This window comes from Fragaria vesca, linkage group LG2 (genome assembly GCF_000184155.1).
Source record: "Fragaria vesca subsp. vesca linkage group LG2, FraVesHawaii_1.0, whole genome shotgun sequence".
NCBI classification, from domain to species: Eukaryota; Viridiplantae; Streptophyta; class Magnoliopsida; order Rosales; family Rosaceae; genus Fragaria; species Fragaria vesca.
Genome location: NC_020492.1, coordinates 30,757,591 through 30,779,391, shown reverse-complemented (window position 1 = coordinate 30,779,391; position 21,801 = coordinate 30,757,591). Strand labels below are relative to the sequence as shown.

At 36.1% G+C, this 21,801-nt stretch overlaps 5 protein-coding genes across 6 annotated transcripts in view; 3 read left to right on the top strand and 2 right to left on the bottom strand.

Annotated features, from left to right (window-relative positions):
• The window catches only part of LOC101309609 (pseudouridine-5'-phosphate glycosidase-like), a 5,963-nt gene extending 4,753 nt beyond the window's left edge, over positions 1 to 1,210 (bottom strand). For both annotated transcript variants that reach the window (XM_004291704.1, XM_004291703.1), the window contains exons 1-4: positions 950 to 1,210; positions 765 to 875; positions 488 to 570; positions 55 to 114 (exon numbers count right to left, since the gene is read on the bottom strand). In XM_004291704.1, coding sequence (XP_004291752.1) covers positions 55 to 114; positions 488 to 570; positions 765 to 875; positions 950 to 1,127 — 432 coding nt within the window. In that variant the 5' untranslated portion in view covers positions 1,128 to 1,210. The remainder of the gene's footprint in view (positions 1 to 54; positions 115 to 487; positions 571 to 764; positions 876 to 949) is intronic.
• A 3,052-nt stretch (positions 1,211 to 4,262) lies between these two features.
• On the top strand, positions 4,263 to 9,946 carry LOC101309321 (protein-lysine methyltransferase METTL21A-like). Its single transcript, XM_004291702.1, has 8 exons — positions 4,263 to 4,500; positions 4,602 to 4,669; positions 5,996 to 6,115; positions 7,031 to 7,104; positions 7,193 to 7,250; positions 7,337 to 7,438; positions 8,105 to 8,216; positions 9,512 to 9,946. Exons 1-8 carry the CDS (start codon positions 4,415 to 4,417, stop codon positions 9,627 to 9,629), a joined length of 738 nt encoding a protein of 245 aa, XP_004291750.1. The 5' UTR covers positions 4,263 to 4,414; the 3' UTR covers positions 9,630 to 9,946.
• A 677-nt stretch (positions 9,947 to 10,623) lies between these two features.
• On the top strand, positions 10,624 to 15,190 carry LOC101313283 (protein TIC 62, chloroplastic-like). Its single transcript, XM_004293105.1, has 9 exons — positions 10,624 to 10,882; positions 10,972 to 11,084; positions 11,274 to 11,327; positions 11,425 to 11,509; positions 11,781 to 11,886; positions 13,322 to 13,408; positions 13,511 to 13,608; positions 14,191 to 14,300; positions 14,985 to 15,190. Exons 1-9 carry the CDS (start codon positions 10,624 to 10,626, stop codon positions 15,048 to 15,050), a joined length of 978 nt encoding a protein of 325 aa, XP_004293153.1. The 3' UTR covers positions 15,051 to 15,190.
• A 1,408-nt stretch (positions 15,191 to 16,598) lies between these two features.
• On the top strand, positions 16,599 to 17,834 carry LOC101312992. The gene has a single exon (XM_004293104.1). It carries the CDS (start codon positions 16,599 to 16,601, stop codon positions 17,832 to 17,834), a length of 1,236 nt encoding a protein of 411 aa, XP_004293152.1.
• Positions 17,835 to 18,151: 317 nt separating this feature from the next.
• The window catches only part of LOC101309029 (phytochromobilin:ferredoxin oxidoreductase, chloroplastic-like), a 4,852-nt gene continuing 1,202 nt past the window's right edge, over positions 18,152 to 21,801 (bottom strand). The window contains exons 2-7 of the mRNA XM_004291701.1: positions 21,029 to 21,123; positions 19,689 to 19,782; positions 19,446 to 19,577; positions 19,197 to 19,301; positions 18,546 to 18,596; positions 18,152 to 18,474 (exon numbers count right to left, since the gene is read on the bottom strand). Coding sequence (XP_004291749.1) covers positions 18,286 to 18,474; positions 18,546 to 18,596; positions 19,197 to 19,301; positions 19,446 to 19,577; positions 19,689 to 19,782; positions 21,029 to 21,123 — 666 coding nt within the window. The 3' untranslated portion in view covers positions 18,152 to 18,285. The remainder of the gene's footprint in view (positions 18,475 to 18,545; positions 18,597 to 19,196; positions 19,302 to 19,445; positions 19,578 to 19,688; positions 19,783 to 21,028; positions 21,124 to 21,801) is intronic.

Genomic DNA, 21,801 nt, shown 5'->3' with positions numbered 1-21,801 from the left:
GGGGGGGGGGGAGTTTTCGGTATCCTCAAGGAAAGCAAACAAAAGAGTAGTTACCATATGAGCAAAAATCATTGTTGCAGAAACAGTAGTCGCACCGTTCCCTCTGGTTGCCACCTAGTAAAGAGTTAACTAACCTTGTATCAGGAAAGAATAACAATAAAGCACAAAGTTTATAGATAATAATAACAGTTAGAGAATCCCATCAGTATGCAAGTATGCAGTTTATTTTTTATACGATCAAGCATTCTAATAAAAGCAATAATAAGTTACATTCACATGTACACAAATACAAGGCAATGCAACTGCTTGGAACCTATAATATAACCAGTAAGGTGAACTTGAGGGAAACAGGAAAAAAATAACAAAAAGCCAAACATGATTACTATTTGCTCTCCATATAAATGGTGGTAGCATATGTATGTAATCATAAACTAAGCATGCCTTGCATATCTTCTGTTACAATAAGTGCAGTGCATAATATACTTACAACATGTGCAATGTCTCTTCGAGCTGTCTTCTGAGCTCTTGGACCCAGTTTGGCAAGCTTCTCCAGTTCTTTTATAGTTAGACCTATGCGCAGAGAAATAATTCAGAATTAAAAAATAAAATGACAATTTATGTAATTAAGTCCCCAAGAGTAATAATATGTAAAAAAAAAACAGATGCCTGTAAATCTGAAGACTAAAGTATAAACAAAAACTGATGTGCATTGAATTAAAACAAATAATAAATGCAGAAGAAGAAGAGAGTGGAATTCAAGAGACCTACGCAAGGTGTGCCATCCAAGATAGCAATGGTGGCAGGAACAGCCCCATTTTCCCTCACTACGGCCTCAACCTCCTTTGCAGTCTCCAAATTCTTGGGATACGGCATCCCTGAAACACAGAATTCAGAACAACACAGAGTTGCAGATGATAATTGAGAAGCATAGAGAGGGAGAGAGAAGCACCGTGGGAGATGATGGTGGACTCGAGAGCAACGACGGCACGCCCATTTGACAAAGCTTCGGAGACCTCTAAAGAAATCTTGATGGAGGCCACAACATCATCATCCTTGCTTGCGTGGGAGGGATTGAAGTGTCGGCTGATACTGGACAGCCTTGACAGAGCCGAAGACGACGACACCATGCTTGATACTCAAATCAGTCAAAACGCTAAAACCACGACCCCCCTGTTTTTCTGCGAGACCGGGGGACCAATATCTCATCTTCAGATTAACACACCACGTCAAATTTTATTTTATAAAAACTTGTCCCTTGAATTTATTTTATAATCAATTTTTATTACATAGACACCGTTTTTTTTGTTTAAATTGACCAAGAAAATAACTTATACATACCTTTTTTTAATGCGAACTTATACATACTTAAGACGGTAAGATTCATATTTGATGGCTCATAATTATTTCAACTAAATTATACTCAAAATTAAATAAAAATATTTTAAAAATCAACAAAACTCTTTATAAATATCATACTACATTTATTCATTTCCACAAAGTCTCTTCCCCCTCCAACAATATATACATGTCCAAAACACAATAGAGTTGGTCTAGTGGAAGTATGCTAGGCCGTAAGTGGAGCGGATGTTGTAAGGATTCTCTTAGTAATAGGAGGTCATTGGTTCAAACCTAGCTTGTGCAAAACATCCTTTAGAAAAAGGTCATACCTAATATTGCTCCTGGCCCCGGAGTGGTAGCTCACCCTGCCACCATTTTCTCAACCAAATATATATGTATGTGAGTATGTCTATCTTTTTCATTCTTCAACAGAATGGGAGGCTCGTGTACTAATTAGACCACTGAGAAAGAAGTTCAATGTGAATCATGGGTTGCAGTTAACGTAAGTCCGTCATCGGCGATCAACAAACCCTTCTAAGGTTGTGGCAAAACTTTGTGAACATATGTTGAAAATTAGACGGAGTCAACCCTAGTTCGACTACTCGTAACTTTTCAAGCTCATTTAAATTTTAAAGCCTTCGAAGAGTCTTTAAAGTCATAATTTTTCATCCAAATAGTCATTCCGATTCATTTTCTCAGTTAAAGGCCATAAGGACTATTTGGATGAAAAATCATAACTTTAAGGACTATTCAGATTAAAATAAAAACATAAGGACTATTTGGATGAAAAATCGTGACTTTAAAGACTATTCAGATTAAAATAAAATCATAAGGACTAAACAGATGTCGACTTCAAACCACAAATACTATACAATATTTTACCCTATACCTTTTTTCGAGAAGAATATGCTTTTGTCAAAAATGATTTTTTATTTGCGAGGGCAACAAAATACCCTCGGAAATAAACAATCATTTCGGACGACAAGAGGCCCTTGGAAATATTTCTATTATTATTATTATTATTATTATTATTATTATTATAAAATATCAAGTCAAAGAGGAAAATTGGGCAATTTATTTTCATTTATAATTCTTGTTATCTATTTAAACATTTTTCATAATGTCTTATAAATATGTATTCAAAATTTCAATAATATATCTTAGCTTGCCATGTATTATACATTCTAGCGGATCGCGTGTTCATCATACCACGTGCGTGTGGAAGGTCGACAAGACAAAATGTCGCCAAAGAAGCAAGAATGAAAAGAAAGAAGATGTGAGCAAGGATTAAAATCTCTATGATATATCCAATATATCCCCTGATATCTTCTTTTTTGGAGTGACCTATATATCAGAGGGGTAAGTATCTTATCTTCCACCGTATCTCCGATATCGTCAAATATCTCTGATATTTAAGATAAATCTCCGATATATTAAAGAAATATATGTAAAAAATTTGGGTGTAGAAAAATCACCTTCAACAATATTCGAAAAGAGATATAAGGGGAACAGTCGACAACTCAAAGATATATAGGACTATTATATTCAACAGTACAATTCGTATTATATGGGTTATATGTTTTGGTGTAACTACTGTACTTTTGTGAACTACCATGCGTCTTTTCAACCACTTAGAGTCTCTTTTCTATATATAGATGAAGTTGATGTTTGTACAATTTATATGTAAATCTAATCAATTAAATATTTTAGAAAAAATTTCTTCCCGAATTTCTGTTTATTTTTCCTCAGTATCTCTTATGTATCCTTGATATATCTGATATCTCCCTTTTTGAAAGTACCGATAGATAAAAAAATACGTAAAAAAAGAGACCGAAACCCTAGGTTTCAAGAGCAAGGGGGCGAAGACTCGACGAGGCTTTCAACTGCTGCAGGACGTCTCATGTGTCGGGCTACGCAAGTGAGCTGAGGAAGAGGTGGCTTTGGTGTCCCTTTGGAGCGGCAAAGATTTTTCAGCTTGGGACTCCGGATATGATCTAGTGTTTCAAGAAAATTCAAGAGTAAGGGCGTCGATGTTTACTGCATTGCAGTTCGTAGGCGGTGGGGTGTGCGCGATTCAAGCTTTCCAGGTGAGGTGGAAGACCGGCAAGGCTTCAATATGAGATTAGAGACATCGTTGTGTAAAGGCGTGGGGTTATGAGTGCACGACGTCGGTCGAAGTCCACCGACTTCTTGATGTAATGTGGTTCGTGAGGGAGAGACCGCCGGACATAGATTGAAGGCGGCGGAGCTATGGTGGTCCGTTTTGGTACCCGATCCGGCTCCCTGGTCCAAGCGGGTTGAGGGCTACGGGTTGAGGGCTGTGAAGGGATATGTGGGAGTGGGCTGGGTCTTTTTGGGCATGGGCCATTTTCCCTCCTCTCTCTATCTCAATTTGTGTTTGGGCTAGAGTTTAGGGTTTGGATTACTATGATCGGGCATATTACGTAGTCCTAATCCAAGGTTGTTCATTGTTCTAACGGGTGGAGGCGTACACCATGAAGGTCTCTAGGCCCCAAGCTAATCATAACGGATGCTGAGAATTAGAGTTTATGTCGAATAAATTAGTTTTGGATGTCCATTTTTTTGGACGTATTTTTGGTTTAGCATTGAGTGTGTACTTTTTTAGACTTTATTTTCCTTGTACGATTTTAGATTTGTTGCCCCTATAGGGTGATTTATTTGACTATTAGTATAATCATTCAAGCAGTGGATGTAGATAAGAGTCATTCGTGACCTTTAAGCTTGATTTTGTACGATCTTATTAATAAATGGGTTGTCCACCAACAAGAGTAACATCTCTTTCCCTCAAAAAAAGATATCAATAGATATATCCATACAAATATTTTAATGTGAGTGAATTCATTGTCAATCTAAGCCTTATTAACCGTGACCTAAAGCAACAAAATGAAAGAACGATGGCATTTAGAGAGTGTAAGCCATACAGCAAGGCATAGAGCTTTGCTTGAACTTGAAAAAAATAGTTCTAAGCTGAAAGCGTTTCTCAAGGTCCTAGGTATTGGGCTTCACCTGTGCCGAAAAGAGACGGGTCCCAAACATACATACGAGTCCAGACTGTATGGGAACGAACGCAGATCAGATGGAAAGAGAAGGAGAAGACGACGACGACATAGTCTGCTTAGAATCGTTTTTCATCGATGACAAGTAAGAAAGAGCGTCTCTCTTCTTTTTATTCTAATTCTAGGATCGGTTTGATTTCAAATGCTAATAATTCAAATGGGGTTGGGTTTTGTTTGATGATGCAGTTACCAGCTCACCACTTTCACATTTGGCTCTCAAGTTCTTCAACTCCTCTGCCTCCAATCTGCTTCCAGTAAGTTCTTTCCTCCTCCAATCTCAGATTCCAATTGTTACCCTAAACCCTAAATTATCCAGTTAGTTTTCTCATTTATTTATGTTGTGATTTGATTCTGAACAACGTCTTACCCAAGAAAAGCTTTTAGTGTAAAACTCAATGGCTATTTAGTTACTGATTGGCAAAGAGGTCCTACTGTTCAGAGACGAAATTGAAATGCTATTAACCGAAAGAAATACAATTGTAGTGGAGAACAAGTTCACTTTCAAAGAATAAGAGTACAGACACAGACTTTCGTTGTATCAACTTACCACAACTTTCCGACAGTCCTTTTCCAGTCCTTCATCCCAAGTTTTACCTTTCTTGCCTCTTCTTATACTCACTTGAGTCGTATACACACCAACCAACCAAGCTCTTGAACTTAAGAGGAACCTCTACGAGATTCAGGTTTTTGCAAAGACATCTGCTATAACAGTTGCATTGAAATTACCCCTATATTTTCTCCATTCCATCCTCTAGTATCCCCTGTTGAAGGAAACAAGCACGCACCGCTGACAGTGAAGCAAACTCATCCATTGTAAATTTTTCTAGTTTCCTTCTGAATGGCAAGTTTTCCATCTATAAAAAAAATTACAGTAACATCTGGTGACCTTGTATTCTTCTCAACCTCTAATTGAGGGCCATGATTTATGTTTAATTCCTCACCATGAAAACATGATTTTCTATGTGAAAGAGAACTTCTGGTGTTGATATGGATGTGTTACCGATGAACTATAGATAGTTTGAACATCATTTCCAATTCCTTTCAAACATAAATGTTTTAGAAGTTTCATTTTCTGTAAATTGTAGTATCCAAAATATTGATAAGGCGATTCCGTATGTAGCATTTCTTACAGTTACGGCTGGTGCTATTATTCATCTCGATGCATAAGCGGTTGCTGGTGCCTTTCTTTCATTCTTTGGGACACTCAAACGTAGGGAGTCAAACGATGGAATTTAAAAATATGTTTCTGCCATCTTAGCGAAATACTCTTTAATATGTTGGAGGTGTCTGTTAGAGTTCGGTTTTTATTTCATGGTTGTCAGCAAAATGGAATCGGAGATTGAAGAATCCCTTGGTCAAATATCGAAGGTGAGGTGGTCTCCTGTGCATGCTTTGATTTTAGACCTCTGAGGTGAAGTCTTACAAAGAATGTCTTCCCATATCTTTCCCTACTGTTCATATAATATCCTGCTGTATATAACATGCATCCCATATTAAAATTTTATGTCCTATGGCCTTTGTTAGTTATCCTTTTATTTGTTCCTTGCCTCAACTTGTAATTCTAACTCTTCTTGGAACAGCTGATTTTGATCTTACAGGGCAGTTGGTGTGGCCAGGAGCAATGCTGTTGAATGATTACCTTTCTAAGAATGCAGAGATTCTGCAAGGATGCAGCATTCTTGAGTTAGGATCTGGGGTTGGTAAGCAGTAGTCTAAGAGTTCCCTTCCTTTTCTGCACAAGGAATTTCTTAAGCCTCTTATATGGTGTCTTAAAAGTACTGAACGTTAACAAAAGATATATAGCAATGACTATGTTTAGTGGGTTTGGAAATAGGCAGGGGTGGGGTTGAATTCATGAAATCACCTTTTGCCTTGTGAGTGTTGGAGGAAGGTCATACGGCTAATGTGTTGTGCACAAGTTTTGTTTCAGTTGACTAAAATATAATTTGTTTATTATTTGCAGTAAGTTTTCATTTATTTTAGTTCTCCATAGCTTTTTGACATATACCATAATTATTCAGTCAGATGACTGCAAAAACATCGGCTGCTCGTTTAAAAGTTGAATGATTTTCATTCATCGAACACAGGTCTTCTGAGCATTGTTTTTTTTAATTATTTTTTTATTTTATTTTGATATTTGTAAACATTACGTTATCATAATTAGAGAAAATGCCCTTAGTAACTCTGGTTACCACGTATGTTTTTATTATATGGATGGTGGTTGTGTGTAAAATACTCATTCGCACACACGATAGCACGTTGCATATCTATGGTTCTGTATGCTCCCTACTTAGAATGCATCTATTTTGACAAGTATCAATTGGATCAAATTGTTAGGTTCACTCCACAGAGTTTATCAGTGTTCAAATTGTTCAAGGTTTAGATCACAATCCTCAAGTTATCTTGGCAATTCATCATCAACATCATCATCACTACAATCAGAAACTGTGTGACCATTTAATCTTCACAAGTACATATTGATCATTTCACTGTTTGTTGCAAACACCAGACTTGTCTGACTTTGCTGTCATATCTAGATGAGTAAATGATTTCCGATTTGCTGTCATATTATCTGATTCAGACTTGGTTTGATCTGTTTGTTTTCTTAAATACAGGTATTACTGGGATACTATGCAGCAGGTTTTGCAGACAAGTTGTTTTAACAGATCACAATGAAGAAGTGCTCAAGGCAAGGCCATGATATTAAAATAATAATGCTAGGACATTTGATTGGCCATCTATGGTATTCTTTATTTGACTAGTTTTTTGTTTCTCAGATCTTGAATAAAAATATAGAGCTACATGCAGCATCTGATAACCCTGAATACTGTGCTGGTGAGTGCTGGTGAGAGAATAAAGTATAGATAAGGTGGATATTATGCAGAGAATCTGGTTTATATTTTTCTTCTATGTGTGTGCAGGATTAGCAGCTGAGAAACTAGAATGGGGAAATTCTGAGCAGATCTCCCAGATATTACAAAAGTATTCAGGTGGTTTTGACTTGATTCTTGGAGCCGATATATATATCCTGAATTGTTATTCTTTTTCCTTGATAAAAGAGAAATTTGGGAAGGCTAACATCTAAACCGTAACCCATAAGTCTGTTCATTGCTCATAGCTCCCGGCTAGTCAGGGGACATGAGCCTTTGGACTAACTGCATTTGTTAGTTTAATTTACAGAGTCTTTAGTTGGTGGCACGTAGTTGGAGTTTTATGGTTTTGTATTCCATGTTTCTGGAGTTCCATCGTACCAGTGACATGACAGACACCAACACTTACACTTTTACTACTATGTGCACCTTGTAGCTTTTGTTTACTTATAATGAATTTGTTTAAATTGTCTGTTATATGCCCATGCTTAAACAAGCTGACATACTGCATTTGCAACATATTGGGTAGAGTACATGCTTTACTTGTGTAGTTCATTTTGGTTCTTGCGTTTCTAATTTACTGATTAGTTCTGGATATGTGAGTCTGAATTTACTGATCACTTCAAATAGATTAAGGGTTCAGATTTACGTCGTTCAAAACTACAGGGTAAAGTTTGTTCACATTAGAAATGCATGGACTGAACTGAAACATTTAAGAATCCAGACGGGTAAGGGTTTACTTTAACCTACAGTCCTATGATGATATGCCTCTTCTCACATATATAGGAAGAAAATAAAAAATTCCTTGACAATGCATACGCTTTCAGCAGTCGAGCATTACTGCGCTTTTTGACACGGTGGAAAAACTTCTTCGAGTTAGAAAAGAAGGGAAGTGCAAATTCATACTAGCCTATGTGTCCCGTGCTAAGACGTAAGGAGCAGCTCATTATTATTTTGTGCATTTCTTTATTTAAGTATATATTTAACATTGTCAAAATAACAAGGTCTGGAATTGCTTCATTTACTGCTTTTGTAGTTCCCCTGAACTCTTACTTGAAATAATTTTGCACAGCACAGATGCCATTTCTTGCATTCATATATATTGGTACAGAGTAATCGCTTAAAAGTTAATTTGAAATACAATCATATTCTGAGTCATTAACATAAAAGTTAATTTTAAATACAATCATATTCTGAGCCAACGTTCACGAGTTAGTTGGTACTCCTAAAAGGAAGATCAATTTTTTTTTTATTTCATTTCAATTTTTATCTTTTATTTATTTTTTTTATATTTTTGGGCTAGTGTTGAATGTGTAGAGGAACTGATAAGCCTGTGTGTGATGTTATACTTCGTGTTTTAAGTTCCGTGTTCCCGAAGTCAGTTGCGGCTCTTCTTGATTGTTTGCATGGTGCTTGTAGTAATAAGCATGCTCCACGAAAGCCTATTTCTCAATGTATTATTTTGTTTTTGTAAAGTGCATTAATCTAGGGTCGTTTAAGTCTATCAGTATCTAGCATTTACCGGGGAGACTTTTCTTTTTCTTTTCTGTTTATCTTGAATTTATTTACTAATTTAGGGGTGTAAATGATCCGCTTGGCTCATGTGTTTCTTACGGTTGATTCTCATTAGCTGAAGTTCCGCGGGGCTCAACATGAGCAAAATCACTGGATGAACATAAGCTGAACTTGGACCGTGTTCAGCCAACTTACAGCCATAACTTATCATAGTGGGTGAAACTTTCTCTGTGCCTGATATTGGCCGAATTCTATTAGGACACTTTGAACAGTCTTGAGGTTTCTTGCCATTTTCCAACTTTTTATTTTTTTATTTTTTTTTATCATCTTTGGGTGAGCGAACCAACATTATTCTGGGTTGGAGAATTACCATATGCTTGCATATTATAGAAGTATCTCCTAGTTTACTTCCATTGGGCCTAACTTCATATACTCAATACCAATTGTTGATTTGGTCGATAGTCGATACTCAACTAGGCTGAGTTTAAAAGCCGCTAGTCTTTAGAACTTCATCATTGTTTTCTGTGTTTAGCCGGATGTTGCTCCTCTTAACATATTAGAATTGAAACTTTGCTGGTTTGGAATCATATTCTGTAAACTAGTCTCATTGTTTACTTTTGGCACATTTCAATGTAGTAGGTATTTTTTTTTTTTTTTTTTCCCATATCTATGTGTTTTCCATTTCTTATACAATTTTGATTTTATATGTAGCATGGATTCATTGGTCATTAGTGAAGCGACAAAACATAAGATGCAGATAATTGAATTAGCTGGGACTCGATCCTGTGTTGGAAATCTTGAAGGAGTTATCTATGAGGTGAGCCTATAGAAGAAACCGTCGCAACTCACATCCACATTTTACTGTTGATGAAAATCACAAGAAAGCTCCTCGTGTTCACTTCTGGTCAACCAGACATTGCTTGCTTTCATTTTGTATTTCTCTTTTGAGAAAGAGCTATTTTAGTGTATGCAATTTGTCGTTTTCTTACAGTAGAGAGTGCTTCAAAATTTTGCCATATATATCACTGAACAGTCAGGATTGATTGTTTTTGGTTTGTTGATTCTACATTTCTACATGATTCCAATCTTGATGTTCTAAACTCAGTTGCACAGTAGAGTTGAAGTATGAGTTGTTCATCCATTTAGAAAGGATGTCTAAATGAGTAATTTTATCTTTGGTTTTTGTTATATGACTTGTATCTGCAAACGATGTGCTTTGCGGAGACAATATTTCAATGTGGACAGCTTTTACTCCATCTACAGTCACTAATTATGAAGAACATAAGCCAGAGGAAGAATATAGACTTGAAACTTTGTGGTAAATAGGCTGCCCCAGGGATGGTAGGAGAAGCACATCACTTGGTGATAATCTGACTGTTTAATGTAATGTCTCAGATGGAAAATCTTAAATGCCGAGGAACATCATAGTGGTCTCTAAAGCTAGTATAAAAAGCTTCGAATCACCTTCAACTTGGATATACTTGGAAGTGAAACCGAAAAGCTCTCCAAGGGGAACAACAACAAGGACAATAGTGTGTCTAAAGTAGCTAATACCAGCACTAGCAGCATTAGTCTTTGAATTATTTTGCACAAAACCATCAAAAATACATCTTCACAAGGTGACGAGCAATCCATCTTGTGATTGGATTTTTTTTTTTGTTGGATTTATTGACCTAATTAGGAATTTGCCAAAATTAAATGGTAATAGAAAAAGAAAAATGTGGGTGCATTTTGGTAAGTATAGTTAGAATCATAACGACCACATATAACTGCTGCTGGTTTGATACCTCCTCTCCAATCAGCTCTGATCTCTTCCCTCGTCCATGGCTTTCAGACTCTCACTTACTTCCACTCCCCATTTCCAAATCTCTACCCCAAAACGCCCTCGACAACTACCTCTCCCTCTTCTGGGTTTTCAGCTAAAATGTTGCTCCAGTTCCTTTTCGCGCTCAAAAGCGGGAGCAGTTCATGCTGTTCAACAGGAGGAGCAGCAGCTGGTCCAGTCCCCTGCTTCAGACTCCACTTCTGTCCCTTGTTCCTCTTCCAAGCTCGTTCTCGTCATCGGTGGTACCGGCGGCGTTGGTACTCCAATTCTTTCCTTAAATTAATCTCATTAACACTTCTCCTCTCTTGATTGCTTTGCAAGTTTTAGTAGTTTAAACTCGTTTCAGGTCAGCTGGTAGTGGCTTCATTGCTCGATCGGAATATCAAGTCTCGCCTACTATTGCGTGACACTGAGAAAGCAACTGCATTATTTGGTGAACAAGACCCAGAAACATTGCAGGTACCAGCTTCTCTGTAAGTTAATGATCAAGAGATAGATTCCTTTCAGTCAATTACAATATTACAATGCATATCTTCTCGTATATTATACGTACTAACATATAAGAGAGTAAATGCATTGTCTTGGTTGAACTGTGTTTTCTTTCCTGAGTAGTGTTGACTATGTCTATAAAGCTTCTAAAATTGATAGGTAGTCAAAGGGGACACTCGCAACCCAGATGATCTCGATCCATCTATTTTTGAGGTTTGTGCTTTTGGTTGAGTTACTTACAGTTTTTCTATCCTGGGTTGATTATGAGGACTTTGGTTAATAATTTCTTATTTGACATCTTATCTTTTAGGGCGTCACACATGTGATTTGCTGCACCGGAACTACTGCTTTTCCTTCAAAGCGTTGGAGTGGGGATAATACACCAGAAAAAGTTGGTTAGGATTTATCTATTTCGAAATTTATCATTCTGAGTGACCGAGCACCACTGTTTTAAGAAATTTGCATCATTTATTGTTTTTTTGAGAATAAAGCGATGAACAGCCTTTCATGCCAAATAGATTTATTCATATTTCTGGTAGGGCCTGTACCAAACTACCAATTATGGATGAAGTTATGCATGGAAATTCACACAAATGGATTGCTTACTCATCTAGAATCTATACATATGTTTACATCACATTTGACTTTTGTTTGCTTTCATTGAAGATTGGGAGGGTGTGAGAAATCTGGTATCTGCACTGCCTCGGTCACTGAAGAGAGTTGTTCTTGTATCATCAGTAGGTGTAACCAAGTTCAATGAACTGCCATGGAGGTAAGTCACCTCTTTATCAATCAGGATTGATACCAAACAAATTTTCTTTCGTTACTGGGAACTTACAGGAGATAAAATTTTGTAACTTAATTCATATTAAGGTCTTTTAAATATTGTATAGTTGAGTGAAAGTAGCATAACTCCACAATAATATCCAGCAAGGAATGAAACTTTATAAGAAAAAAATATTAGTAGAATGGGGATAATTCTCAAGAATACAGTGTAGATCAGCTTGGGAAGAATTCTGTGATTCTCTCAGTTTTTTTGAGACCACACTGGTTAACCAAAGAACAATTTCAGTGTTGGAAACTTGTAATCTATCTCGAAAAAGTGTATCAATATTTTTCTTCAAATAATCTTATTAGACAAACTTTCCAGAATCCTATATGATTACCAAGTACCTATTATCGGCCTAGTGGTGTCTCTCATCCACAATATTCAATGAGATGAAGTTCAATTCACCCCTTCCCCTCTCCCATGAACTAAAGTTAAATAAAAAAGACAAAAGACAGAAGGTTAGATGGCCGATGGATGGAAGCTCTACATGCCCAAGGGAACGTGCTGTAGTATCATTTACCAACATACTGGGAACATTTTCCATCACATTTGATACTTCTATAATTTCTTGTTCCTTACAGAGGGCTGGGACTGGAGTAACCAGGGTTTCGTTTTTGAGAAGAGAGTAACCAGGGTTTCTTTTTTGAGAAGAGAGGAACCAGGGTTTCTCATTTCTTATGTTGGTAAAAGTTAATTCACGCAGAACTCTTGAAACATCTATAAGCTAATACAAGTTCCATGAAAGTTTTCCTATTTATATTCATCAATATGCTTTTGCAATATGAAGTATACTAATTCTTTCTCTCAGAGTTGAAGTTATAATAACTAACACTTAGTAACTCAATCAATATAGGAAACCACAAAATTTCATGAATGCAAAAGTTGGATTTTATAAATATGTTGTAGCATGGTGACATAGCATGTGTTTATTATAAGCTTTAATTCTTAGTTTCTATATAAATAGGTCCATTATTATCTCTGACCTCCTTATTCTGAAGACAATAGATATATCTGATCACTAAAATCCTCTAGAATATGAAGGATTTCTGATTGAAAATTTAGGAACAAGTTTTCTGTTCTCTCTCGCTCTTTCTACCTGTGTCTCTATCCCTCTTTGTAAATCAAAGAATCTTGCAGACACTGTTTTCTTGTACCGAGAATAATATCCTGTGGATGGTTGATTTAGTTTTGAATTCGGACTGTAAGCATAATGAAGATATCATATTGTGAGTTGGCCATTCTTCATGATTAAACATGTTTAAGAAGCTCAATTTCAAAGTTAATCATGTTCTGCATCCCACAGCTCATATGCAATTCGTTTTCCTTTTCTGTTTCTTTTTGCATAGATTAATGATTTAAGATGCTTTATCTTTTGTAGCATTATGAACCTTTTCGGTGTCCTTAAGTATAAGAAGATGGGGGAGGATATTCTTCGTAATTCTGGTCTACCATTTACAATAATCAGGTACAGTCTAAAAAACTAAACTAGGACAGCATTCAGCTTAGTAATGAGCTGTATGTTCTTACAATTGTTGTTTATGATGAATATAAATTGTATGTTTCCCAGACCTGGTAGATTGACAGATGGACCTTATACATCATATGATCTTAATACATTGCTCAAAGCTACAGCTGGCCAACGACGTGCAGTCCTAATAGGTCAAGGTACGATTATATATTCACCGAAGTGGAAGCTAGTAAGCATCACATAGATAATTATCTTTTTAGTACCGGAGGCTTAATAATGCGTCTATAATTATAGGCTTACTTATGTCATATCCTGTTTTGTGAATACTCCTTCAAGGTTTGTGATGCATTTATCTGAGTCATTCAGTTATGAATGTGCCTAAGAACAAAATAAGAAGGGCCAGCTGGAATACCACAACAATAAGGATACACGTCACTTATTCTGTTTGAAGTTGTCTATTCTAGGCTCCCTGAAATTCAATACTATTGATGCTCTTTATTAGGTGAATCTGGTCTGGTTCTGCAATAAGTTGTCAAAACCTAGAAATTAGCCACACATTGAGCTACCTTCAATTTCTGGGAAGCCAAATGTAGTTTGGTTGAATGTGTGGTGAATAAATAAGGAATTACTGTAGAAACTTTGCACTAGATACCAATATATTACGTTTTCCCAGTATGCATGGAATTCTTTAGGTTTAGGAAAGGACCTGTGTACAGTGATTGTGGTTCCTTTATATCTTATGCCTTTATTTTGATGGGTTAATTATTTCTGTGATCCAGGAGATACACTCGTTGGTGAGGTTAGCAGACTTGTAGTTGCGGAAGCTTGCATACAGGCGCTGGACATAGAATGTACTGAAGGAAAAATATTTGAAGTCAACTCAGTTGAGGTAACAGACGTTTGCAGAAATTAGGGGGCTAATGATATACATAAATTCTGGTTTGCTATGTATACTTTTTTTTAGTCAGTTACTTCTACCATCTTAATAGAAAAGAGCATACTTAGCTTTTGGAGCATCACTTGCTGTGCATTAGTATCTCAGAAACATGTATAATCCTCAACCCCTGTAGCATATTAGATTGATATATGTTATTAGCCTAGCAGCAAACGATATGAACACATAAGCCATAACAGAGGTGTGAATACTCAGAGCAAAAGAAACGGAGAGGTGCGAATCTATCCTAGATTGGCTAGGATTTAGATCCTGGAAGTCCGTTCAAAGTTTGTATAGCTGCTGAAACAATATTAGAGGTTAAACAAGTAGCTATTATATGATAAGTATATGATCAAGATACGGTAACAAATTAACTGTCTTTGGAATAAACTATAGTTCAAAGAGTCTAAGTCTCAAACTCTCCCAAACTTAATTTGAGTTGCGAATGTCGCTTGATTCTTCCCTTGATCAGTTCCTTTTAGGCTTCTTCTCAAAGTACACGTTGCTTTAGCTGTTTTCTACCAATGGATTTGGAACACATTTGATGTTATTGCGAAATTTATGAGCCAACTCCTACCCTGCTGTACCCTGCTGCTTTGTGAAATTTCTTTTCGTTACTGAAATTCTGGTACTGCTCAGGGAGAAGGTCCTGGAAGCGATCAGCAGAAGTGGCGGGAACTATTCAAAGCTGCCCAAGGTCAATAACTGGGTTCTTAAACTCCATTCATTGCACCCATGTCTACCAGTGATGCTGCTTTATAACAACAATGAAAATGAGGGCACCTCATTAGGTACCTTGTTTATCTATACTGGAGTTTGGTGAATTATCTACACTGTAAATAATTACTCAGTAATATAATATCTACATATGTGTGCGTAAATGCTGTCTCTGTTCTTCCACATTCTGCAAGTTCTGTATCTAACCTTTTTTGTGTGTATATGCTTTAAAATTTGGAAGCAAATTTGCCGACCACCCTTTATTAATTTGCCCACCGTTATGCCCACCCACCTAGACTTATGCCATGTGTCCTCTCTCTTACTAATCTCTAACCATGGTTAACTATATATAATCACAATAATAAATTCTATAATTCTATTTTTTTTTTTTTAATTTTCAATCTAACTTTTGACTCATCTTAACAAATAGAAAATCATGCAGACATTCAACCATAGGTAAGTGAATTTGGAAGACGTCCACTGAAATTCAGCCATAGGTAAGTCAATTTTTTTTTTAGACAACATAGGTTAGTCAATTTGGATGTACTGATATCAGTTGTGGTTGTTCTACACTTCTACATACAATCACCCGTATTATCCTTTATGTAGCAGCAGTAATTAGGCTCATAGTTTGATAGTTTCCATCATTCAGTTTATTTATATGTCAATATTGAAATATTGATAGGGTAGTTCACCTTTTTCTGCATTTCATGCATCAAACACCATACCTGCAAATTTCTCCCTATTCACCCTTCTCAAGCCACCCCTTGATCATTATATCGTCTGAAACCACAAAAAGGGCGAAACCCAGACCTAAGAATACGAGGATTCCGAGTCCTAAAGTGATCAAAGCTTGATTTTTTATTTTTTAAATTGAGTTCTAAAAAGGTTTTTTTTTTTTTTTTTTGAGAATGTAGTCAAAAGTTAAATTGAAACTAAAAGAAATAGAATTATTATAGAATTTATTGTGATATACTGATATATATAACTAACCATGGTTAGAGATTAGTAAAAGGGAGGACACATGGCATAAGTCTAGCTGGGTGGGCATAAAGGTGGGCAAATAAGGGTGGTCGGCTATTGAAAACTACCAAATTGGCTTGAAAATCTAAACATTATTAGCTCATTTCACCAACGAACTGTTGGTTTTTTTTTTTTTGTAGACCAACGAACTGTTGATTGGGACATTAAATACAGCTGAAAAAGCAAGATTTATGAATTAAAGAATTTATGAAAAGCAAGATTTAAAAAAAAAAAAATTGTATTGTTGCATTGTTGTTCTTTAGGAAAGCGCTTTCCTCTGATAAACTATAAAAAAATAAAATAAAATAGTGTTTTCCTAGTTTGGTTATCCCTTTTAGAATCAGTAATGGAGCTCTATTAGGAAAGTGCTTTCCTCGTATAAAATAAATAGTGCTTTCCTAGTTTGATTGTTCCTTTTAGAATCAGTAATGGTGCTCTAGCATATATATCTGATATTAATTTTTCAATCAGAAAATTTGCAGAGACTTCTCTTGGTCAGTAATCTGTGTGACAATGAGTATTAGCGACTCTAGCGTAGACGACAGATGGTCCAAGGATCTTCCTTATGAATTAGTAGACATGATAGTGAAGCGGCTATGGCTATTTGATTCAATATCATGTACTGCTGTTTGTTCATCTTGGAGACTAGTTTGGAAACGCAGGTTGGAAACCAGTTTCCCATTCATCCTGCAATCTGTTCCCTATCAAGACTACTATAGTTTATATAGTCCTGCCGAAGATAGAGCCACCAACAACCTCAGGTTTCCAAAGGGAGTTGTAGATCGTGATGGCATGGCTCCATATTGTTCCGGCTCTTGTAATTCTTGGTTAATAATTGCAGAACATAGTAGCGAGCAACCACAGACGGCCAGGAACTACTTCTTCAACCCGGTATCGGGTGCTCGCATTGCTCTGCCGCCCCACTCGAACCCTTCTTTCTTTGTCAGAGACGATAGAACTCGTCGGCATAAGAAAGTTTTTGTCAAGACTGTAGCCTCTTCAGATCCAACAGATCCTAACTGCATTGTAGCGGCACTTACATTACACGGTCATAGGTTGGCGTTTTGCAGGCCAAATGATGCATCATGGACTATGCAATATAAACCCGATACTCCCCTTAAAGGTGGCTTTGGCTTGACTGACCTTCACTTCCATGAGGGAGAGTTGTATGCGACGGTGGGGAGGAAGATCGACGCTATACTTATGTTTGATCCCATAGAGGTTCTTTCTCAATCTCATTCTGGTAGTGACGAGGCTGATGCTTTCAAGGGCAAGTTGTTAGGTGTTAGCCCTCTTCAAGAGCACTTGATATACATGCATAATCCATCTTTTTCTTTGATCACTTCCTCCAATGGCGAGCTGCTACTAGTTTTGAAGGATGAGAGAAAATGGGAAAACGATAGAGAAGTTTTACTATTGGTGTTAAGGTGTAAGGTGGATAAAACTATTCGCATTATAAGTGATAAAGGTTGGTTAAAGTATGAAAAGATGAATAACATTGGAGAGCAAGCGATATTTATAGGTGACATAGGAGCCAGGACCTTGATTGCTATGGCAAAACCAACCAACTCAATGCCGGTGATAGACAAGCTTGGTGGACATGGAAGTGGAAACTGCATCTACTTTACCAATGAAAAGGATGATAGAATTGGTGTTTATAACTTGGCTGATGAGACACTGAAATATCAGCTCACTGGAGGTCTTCAACAAAAACGTAGCAAGGTCTGGTTTACACCAAAGCTATCATGAAAGCTTAAGATGAATTGTTAAATTACAAGGATCAATATAACTACTTTTTACCTTGTATTGTAATCTTTCATACACAATATAATGCTTATTCTGAGCCAACTTGTTTTCCAAGTCAATTTCTGAGTCTTGACACCACAAGTGTATTGGAAATAAAGAACAAAAGAAAAAGTTATGATTGCTAATGCTATAGAGAAAAAATCAAAGATTAGTGCATACAATCTCCACCAAGGAAATTATCATTTTAGATTAGTTTTCCCTGCATAAAAATTAATCAAAACTACGAAACCAACAAGCACACTAGAGATTGATATCTGTGTGAAAACAGACAACTAAATAATTGAACTCCATAAACCTCACTGCTCAAGTCTTGTATTCAAAAAAGCATAAAAATATTCCACAAAGTAAACAAATAGAAAAAAAAAAAAAAGGGAAGACAAATTTATATTACCATCTAATTTTCAAAATTGTTACTAACAAATTCTCCTTTCCTATCCCACGGCCGATTTTCGTAAGACTTTCCGATTATACTACGATTCTGATTTATAGTTCCATCCTCACAGCAGTACTCTGGGAAGTACTCCAGGAAACTTTTGCTTCCTAGGTTAGCAATTCCATTGAACAGGAAGTTCACCAGCAAATCCTATGTATTACGACTCAGAAATTAGAAAATGGAGTCATGTAAGAAAATCAAACAAAATCAATGTTTACTACCTTTGCTTGTGTCTCCCCAATCAACCTTTTGAGAACTCCATGTCCAGGATCCTGTTAACATGTCGCCTCATCAAATAAGTCAAACAAACAACCAAAGAGACAAGGACCAAGTCAAAATTAACAACACTACAGTTAATTCCTTTCAGTTCTTAAATTTTCTCAAGCTTGACAACTAGAACTCAAGCTAAGTGCTTCATAAAAGCATAAACCATTCCAGACCATTTCAGAATGCCTACTTCCTAATTACTTGCAAATATTGACTAAAGGTTAAACCGTTGATGTAAACTTACAAGGATTTGAACACCAATAAACATTTATAAGAGCAGGCCTGTCTGACTAGAGAGCTATTGTATGATTTTAAGAAAAGGTTGGTGCCCGGTTTCCAAATTTGATGAAAAGACAAAAGTTGGTCAACAGAAAGGTCCTAAATTTTTTAATCAGATCCAAAGATTCAATAAGTTTCTTATTTTTCACTTTTGGTACAGCTTAAATTAATGAGCTTCCATAAAAGGAAGACCATGCAGCCCTTTAGAAATTCCACAACAGTACTGTTTTAAAAGGAGATCTATTCTAAGGTTTTATAAGAAAGACAAGAATTTGATACAGATGGCCGCATGCATGGAAGAAAAGACCAGGCAAAAAAGTAATCACCTTCTCTGCTCTCCAAGTTAGATATCGATGTTGTGCTTCATGGTTACGTTTAATTTGAGAGGCATTTGTCTCCACTACTGCTTGGTCCATCAGCTCAAGCCACGCCTGTGGAAGAAAGAGGATTGTAATGTATTACAATCTTCTGCAGTACATAAACTAGCATAGAGAAGTCGACAATTAAATTCCAATCAATGGCATCATTAAAACTATCACAAACAACAGAACCCATAAGAACCGTCGACACTGTACCTTGTAATAATCCATGAAAGCAGAATATAAAATCTCATAATTGTTTGAACTTGACGTAAATCTTGTCCATATCACAATGGGTGAAAAAAATTTCAATGACTCACTAGTAAGCTTTCCACCCCATGGTAAAAGCTGCATGAAAGCTGTGTTCAGTCACCATGCCATATATCTTGGAAAGGAATTGGAAATAACAATGAAATCAACATGTGCAGTATACGTGCCGGTTCTATTGATTGTACTTACCTCAGCATATTTAACACCAAGAGGTATTAGGCTTTTGTAGTATTTATCTCTGTATTCTCTTTCAATAATGACGTTGTGCAAAGGATTGAGGTCCCTATCAATGTAAAATACCAGTAAGCTCCAAAGTCTTCAGTATTCAATTTTTAATGTGAATGTTTGATAGATTAAAACCAAAATGACCTCAGAGGAATAGCACTGACTAATAATTGTGCTGTAAAACAATTTTTATTTCACATCATGACTATGAAAATAACGATGTACAAATACATCAAGCAAGAAAAAGAAGTACTGGAACATTATTATCCACATCACTTTTTAGTCTTATCTGTTTTTTCCACAAAAGAAGGTTATTCAAATCAAATGCAATAGGATCATGAATCTGTAGCTAAGTTCTTGTTGTCAGAAGGCCCAAATATAAGCAATAGAAATGAAATAACAGAAGGAAGAGACAGAACTATAGAATAAAATTCTTTATGAAAATTAAGTAATCAACAGACTAGGGAATAGTTTTTGACCTCCAATGACATTCAATCACAACATTGCTCTCCAAACTGCTTATAACCCAATTCAACACGATAGTAATATAGGCTTGAACAGTGTTAACCGGCTAGACTCAATTTAATACAAATATTACGTGCCCGGTTCTTTCATGCAAGTCTCGTGTTAAGACCTAATTTTATCAATTGTACAACTTTATCTTCTCTCGAGACAAAGCAACGTATTGAAAAATTTTGCAAAAGCAATTGTCCATTACTCAGGAAACCAAATACAGATACTTGATAATAAGTTATAATGCAATCCATGTTCCAAAAAGAAAAAAGAATAATATTGCACTGCATATGTAGTGTTATATATTAAATCTGTGTTATTTGAAAGCACTGAAGAGTACAGCTTTCAAATAAGGTATCACCTATACACATGAGTGATCCTTTTTCCAGAGAGTAATGTAAATTATTTGATAACAGTAAGAGCACCTACAATGGTACTCCCTAGTTTTCATCAAATTTGTTGAAAAAGAAAATAGCTAAAAGTTAAATTAAAATTGACTTTTAGGGAGCCTTAAAATTGTTGCTCCAACCATGCTCAACACTCCAGGGAGCCGTAAATATTATTAAATTTAAAATGAAACTTTCTCCTCAAATTAGGAGCTAGCTTTTTCCTTATTTTAGGAGTGTGTGGCTGGAGCTTTCTTTTTTTAGTTCCTCCCTGAATGTTCTTAAATAACTCATATAGGGAGCCCATTGTGGCTCTAACTTGGTAGGGATGACAACACTACAGTAATCAATTAACTAATATACAGAAGAGCATTGATCCTATTATTATGTATAGAGAGAGCTTACAACACAACTATGTTTACATTCGCACTGGTGAAGAAGTTGGCACAAAATATTGGCATATCATATTCTGGTTCTGGGAAGACAGCGAAATCCAAAACCTGCAATCATATACAATACAAGAGTTACTGCAAAGGTAAGTGTGAATTGAGTTGTTGGAGTTTCAATAATAACAAAACACATGATATACACACACATCTTACAAAGAAAAACTGGGTTGCAAAACTTATTCTCACATTCTCACGCCATGACCAATATCTTAATATACTCATTTCATCTCCTAACAACTTTAGCTCCTAGACTAATATATTATTGTTCAAGATATCAATGTCTACAGTGGGAACACTTTTATATTAATTTCAGATCCACATATAATGCCTTACATATTACAAGGCTGTAAAAATAGATATATATCGCCGTCTAACTAAATATTGAATACAGAGAAATTACAAGTGTTAAATCCTTTGATACAGTTTCTTGACCCCCTTCCTTAACTTCTTCCACTGTGTTGTCATTTAGTTCTGATATGCGATATCCAGACATCCCTAAAGCCCCTTTCCTGACTGAAATGACCGAGCTCAGACTTGGGGCCCGACCACTTGCTACTAACCCCTGACCTACAAATCTGTTATACTTCTATGAAGTCATATTATGTAGACACTAATGAAAATATGAAATGCTAGCATTTTTTAAGGAACTACATATCAGCTGTTACCCAAAGGTTCTAACAGGAAAAAAAAAACTATATATATATATATATATATATATATATATATATA

What these genes read in the sequence shown, in the direction of transcription:
- LOC101309321 (XM_004291702.1), top strand. Translation starts at nt 4,415, where the DNA reads ATGGGAACGAACGCAGATCAGATGGAAAGAGAAGGAGAAGACGACGAC. An exon ending in ACAATGAAGAAGTGCTCAAG is followed by an intron (nt 7,105 to 7,192) that starts GCAAGGCCATGA and finishes TTTGTTTCTCAG; the next exon opens with ATCTTGAATAAAAATATAGA. An exon ending in GATTCTTGGAGCCGATATAT is followed by an intron (nt 7,439 to 8,104) that starts ATATCCTGAATT and finishes GACAATGCATAC; the next exon opens with GCTTTCAGCAGTCGAGCATT.
- LOC101313283 (XM_004293105.1), top strand. Translation starts at nt 10,624, where the DNA reads ATGGCTTTCAGACTCTCACTTACTTCCACTCCCCATTTCCAAATCTCT. An exon ending in TTCAATGAACTGCCATGGAG is followed by an intron (nt 11,887 to 13,321) that starts GTAAGTCACCTC and finishes TATCTTTTGTAG; the next exon opens with CATTATGAACCTTTTCGGTG. An exon ending in TTGAAGTCAACTCAGTTGAG is followed by an intron (nt 14,301 to 14,984) that starts GTAACAGACGTT and finishes GGTACTGCTCAG; the next exon opens with GGAGAAGGTCCTGGAAGCGA.
- LOC101312992 (XM_004293104.1), top strand. Translation starts at nt 16,599, where the DNA reads ATGAGTATTAGCGACTCTAGCGTAGACGACAGATGGTCCAAGGATCTT.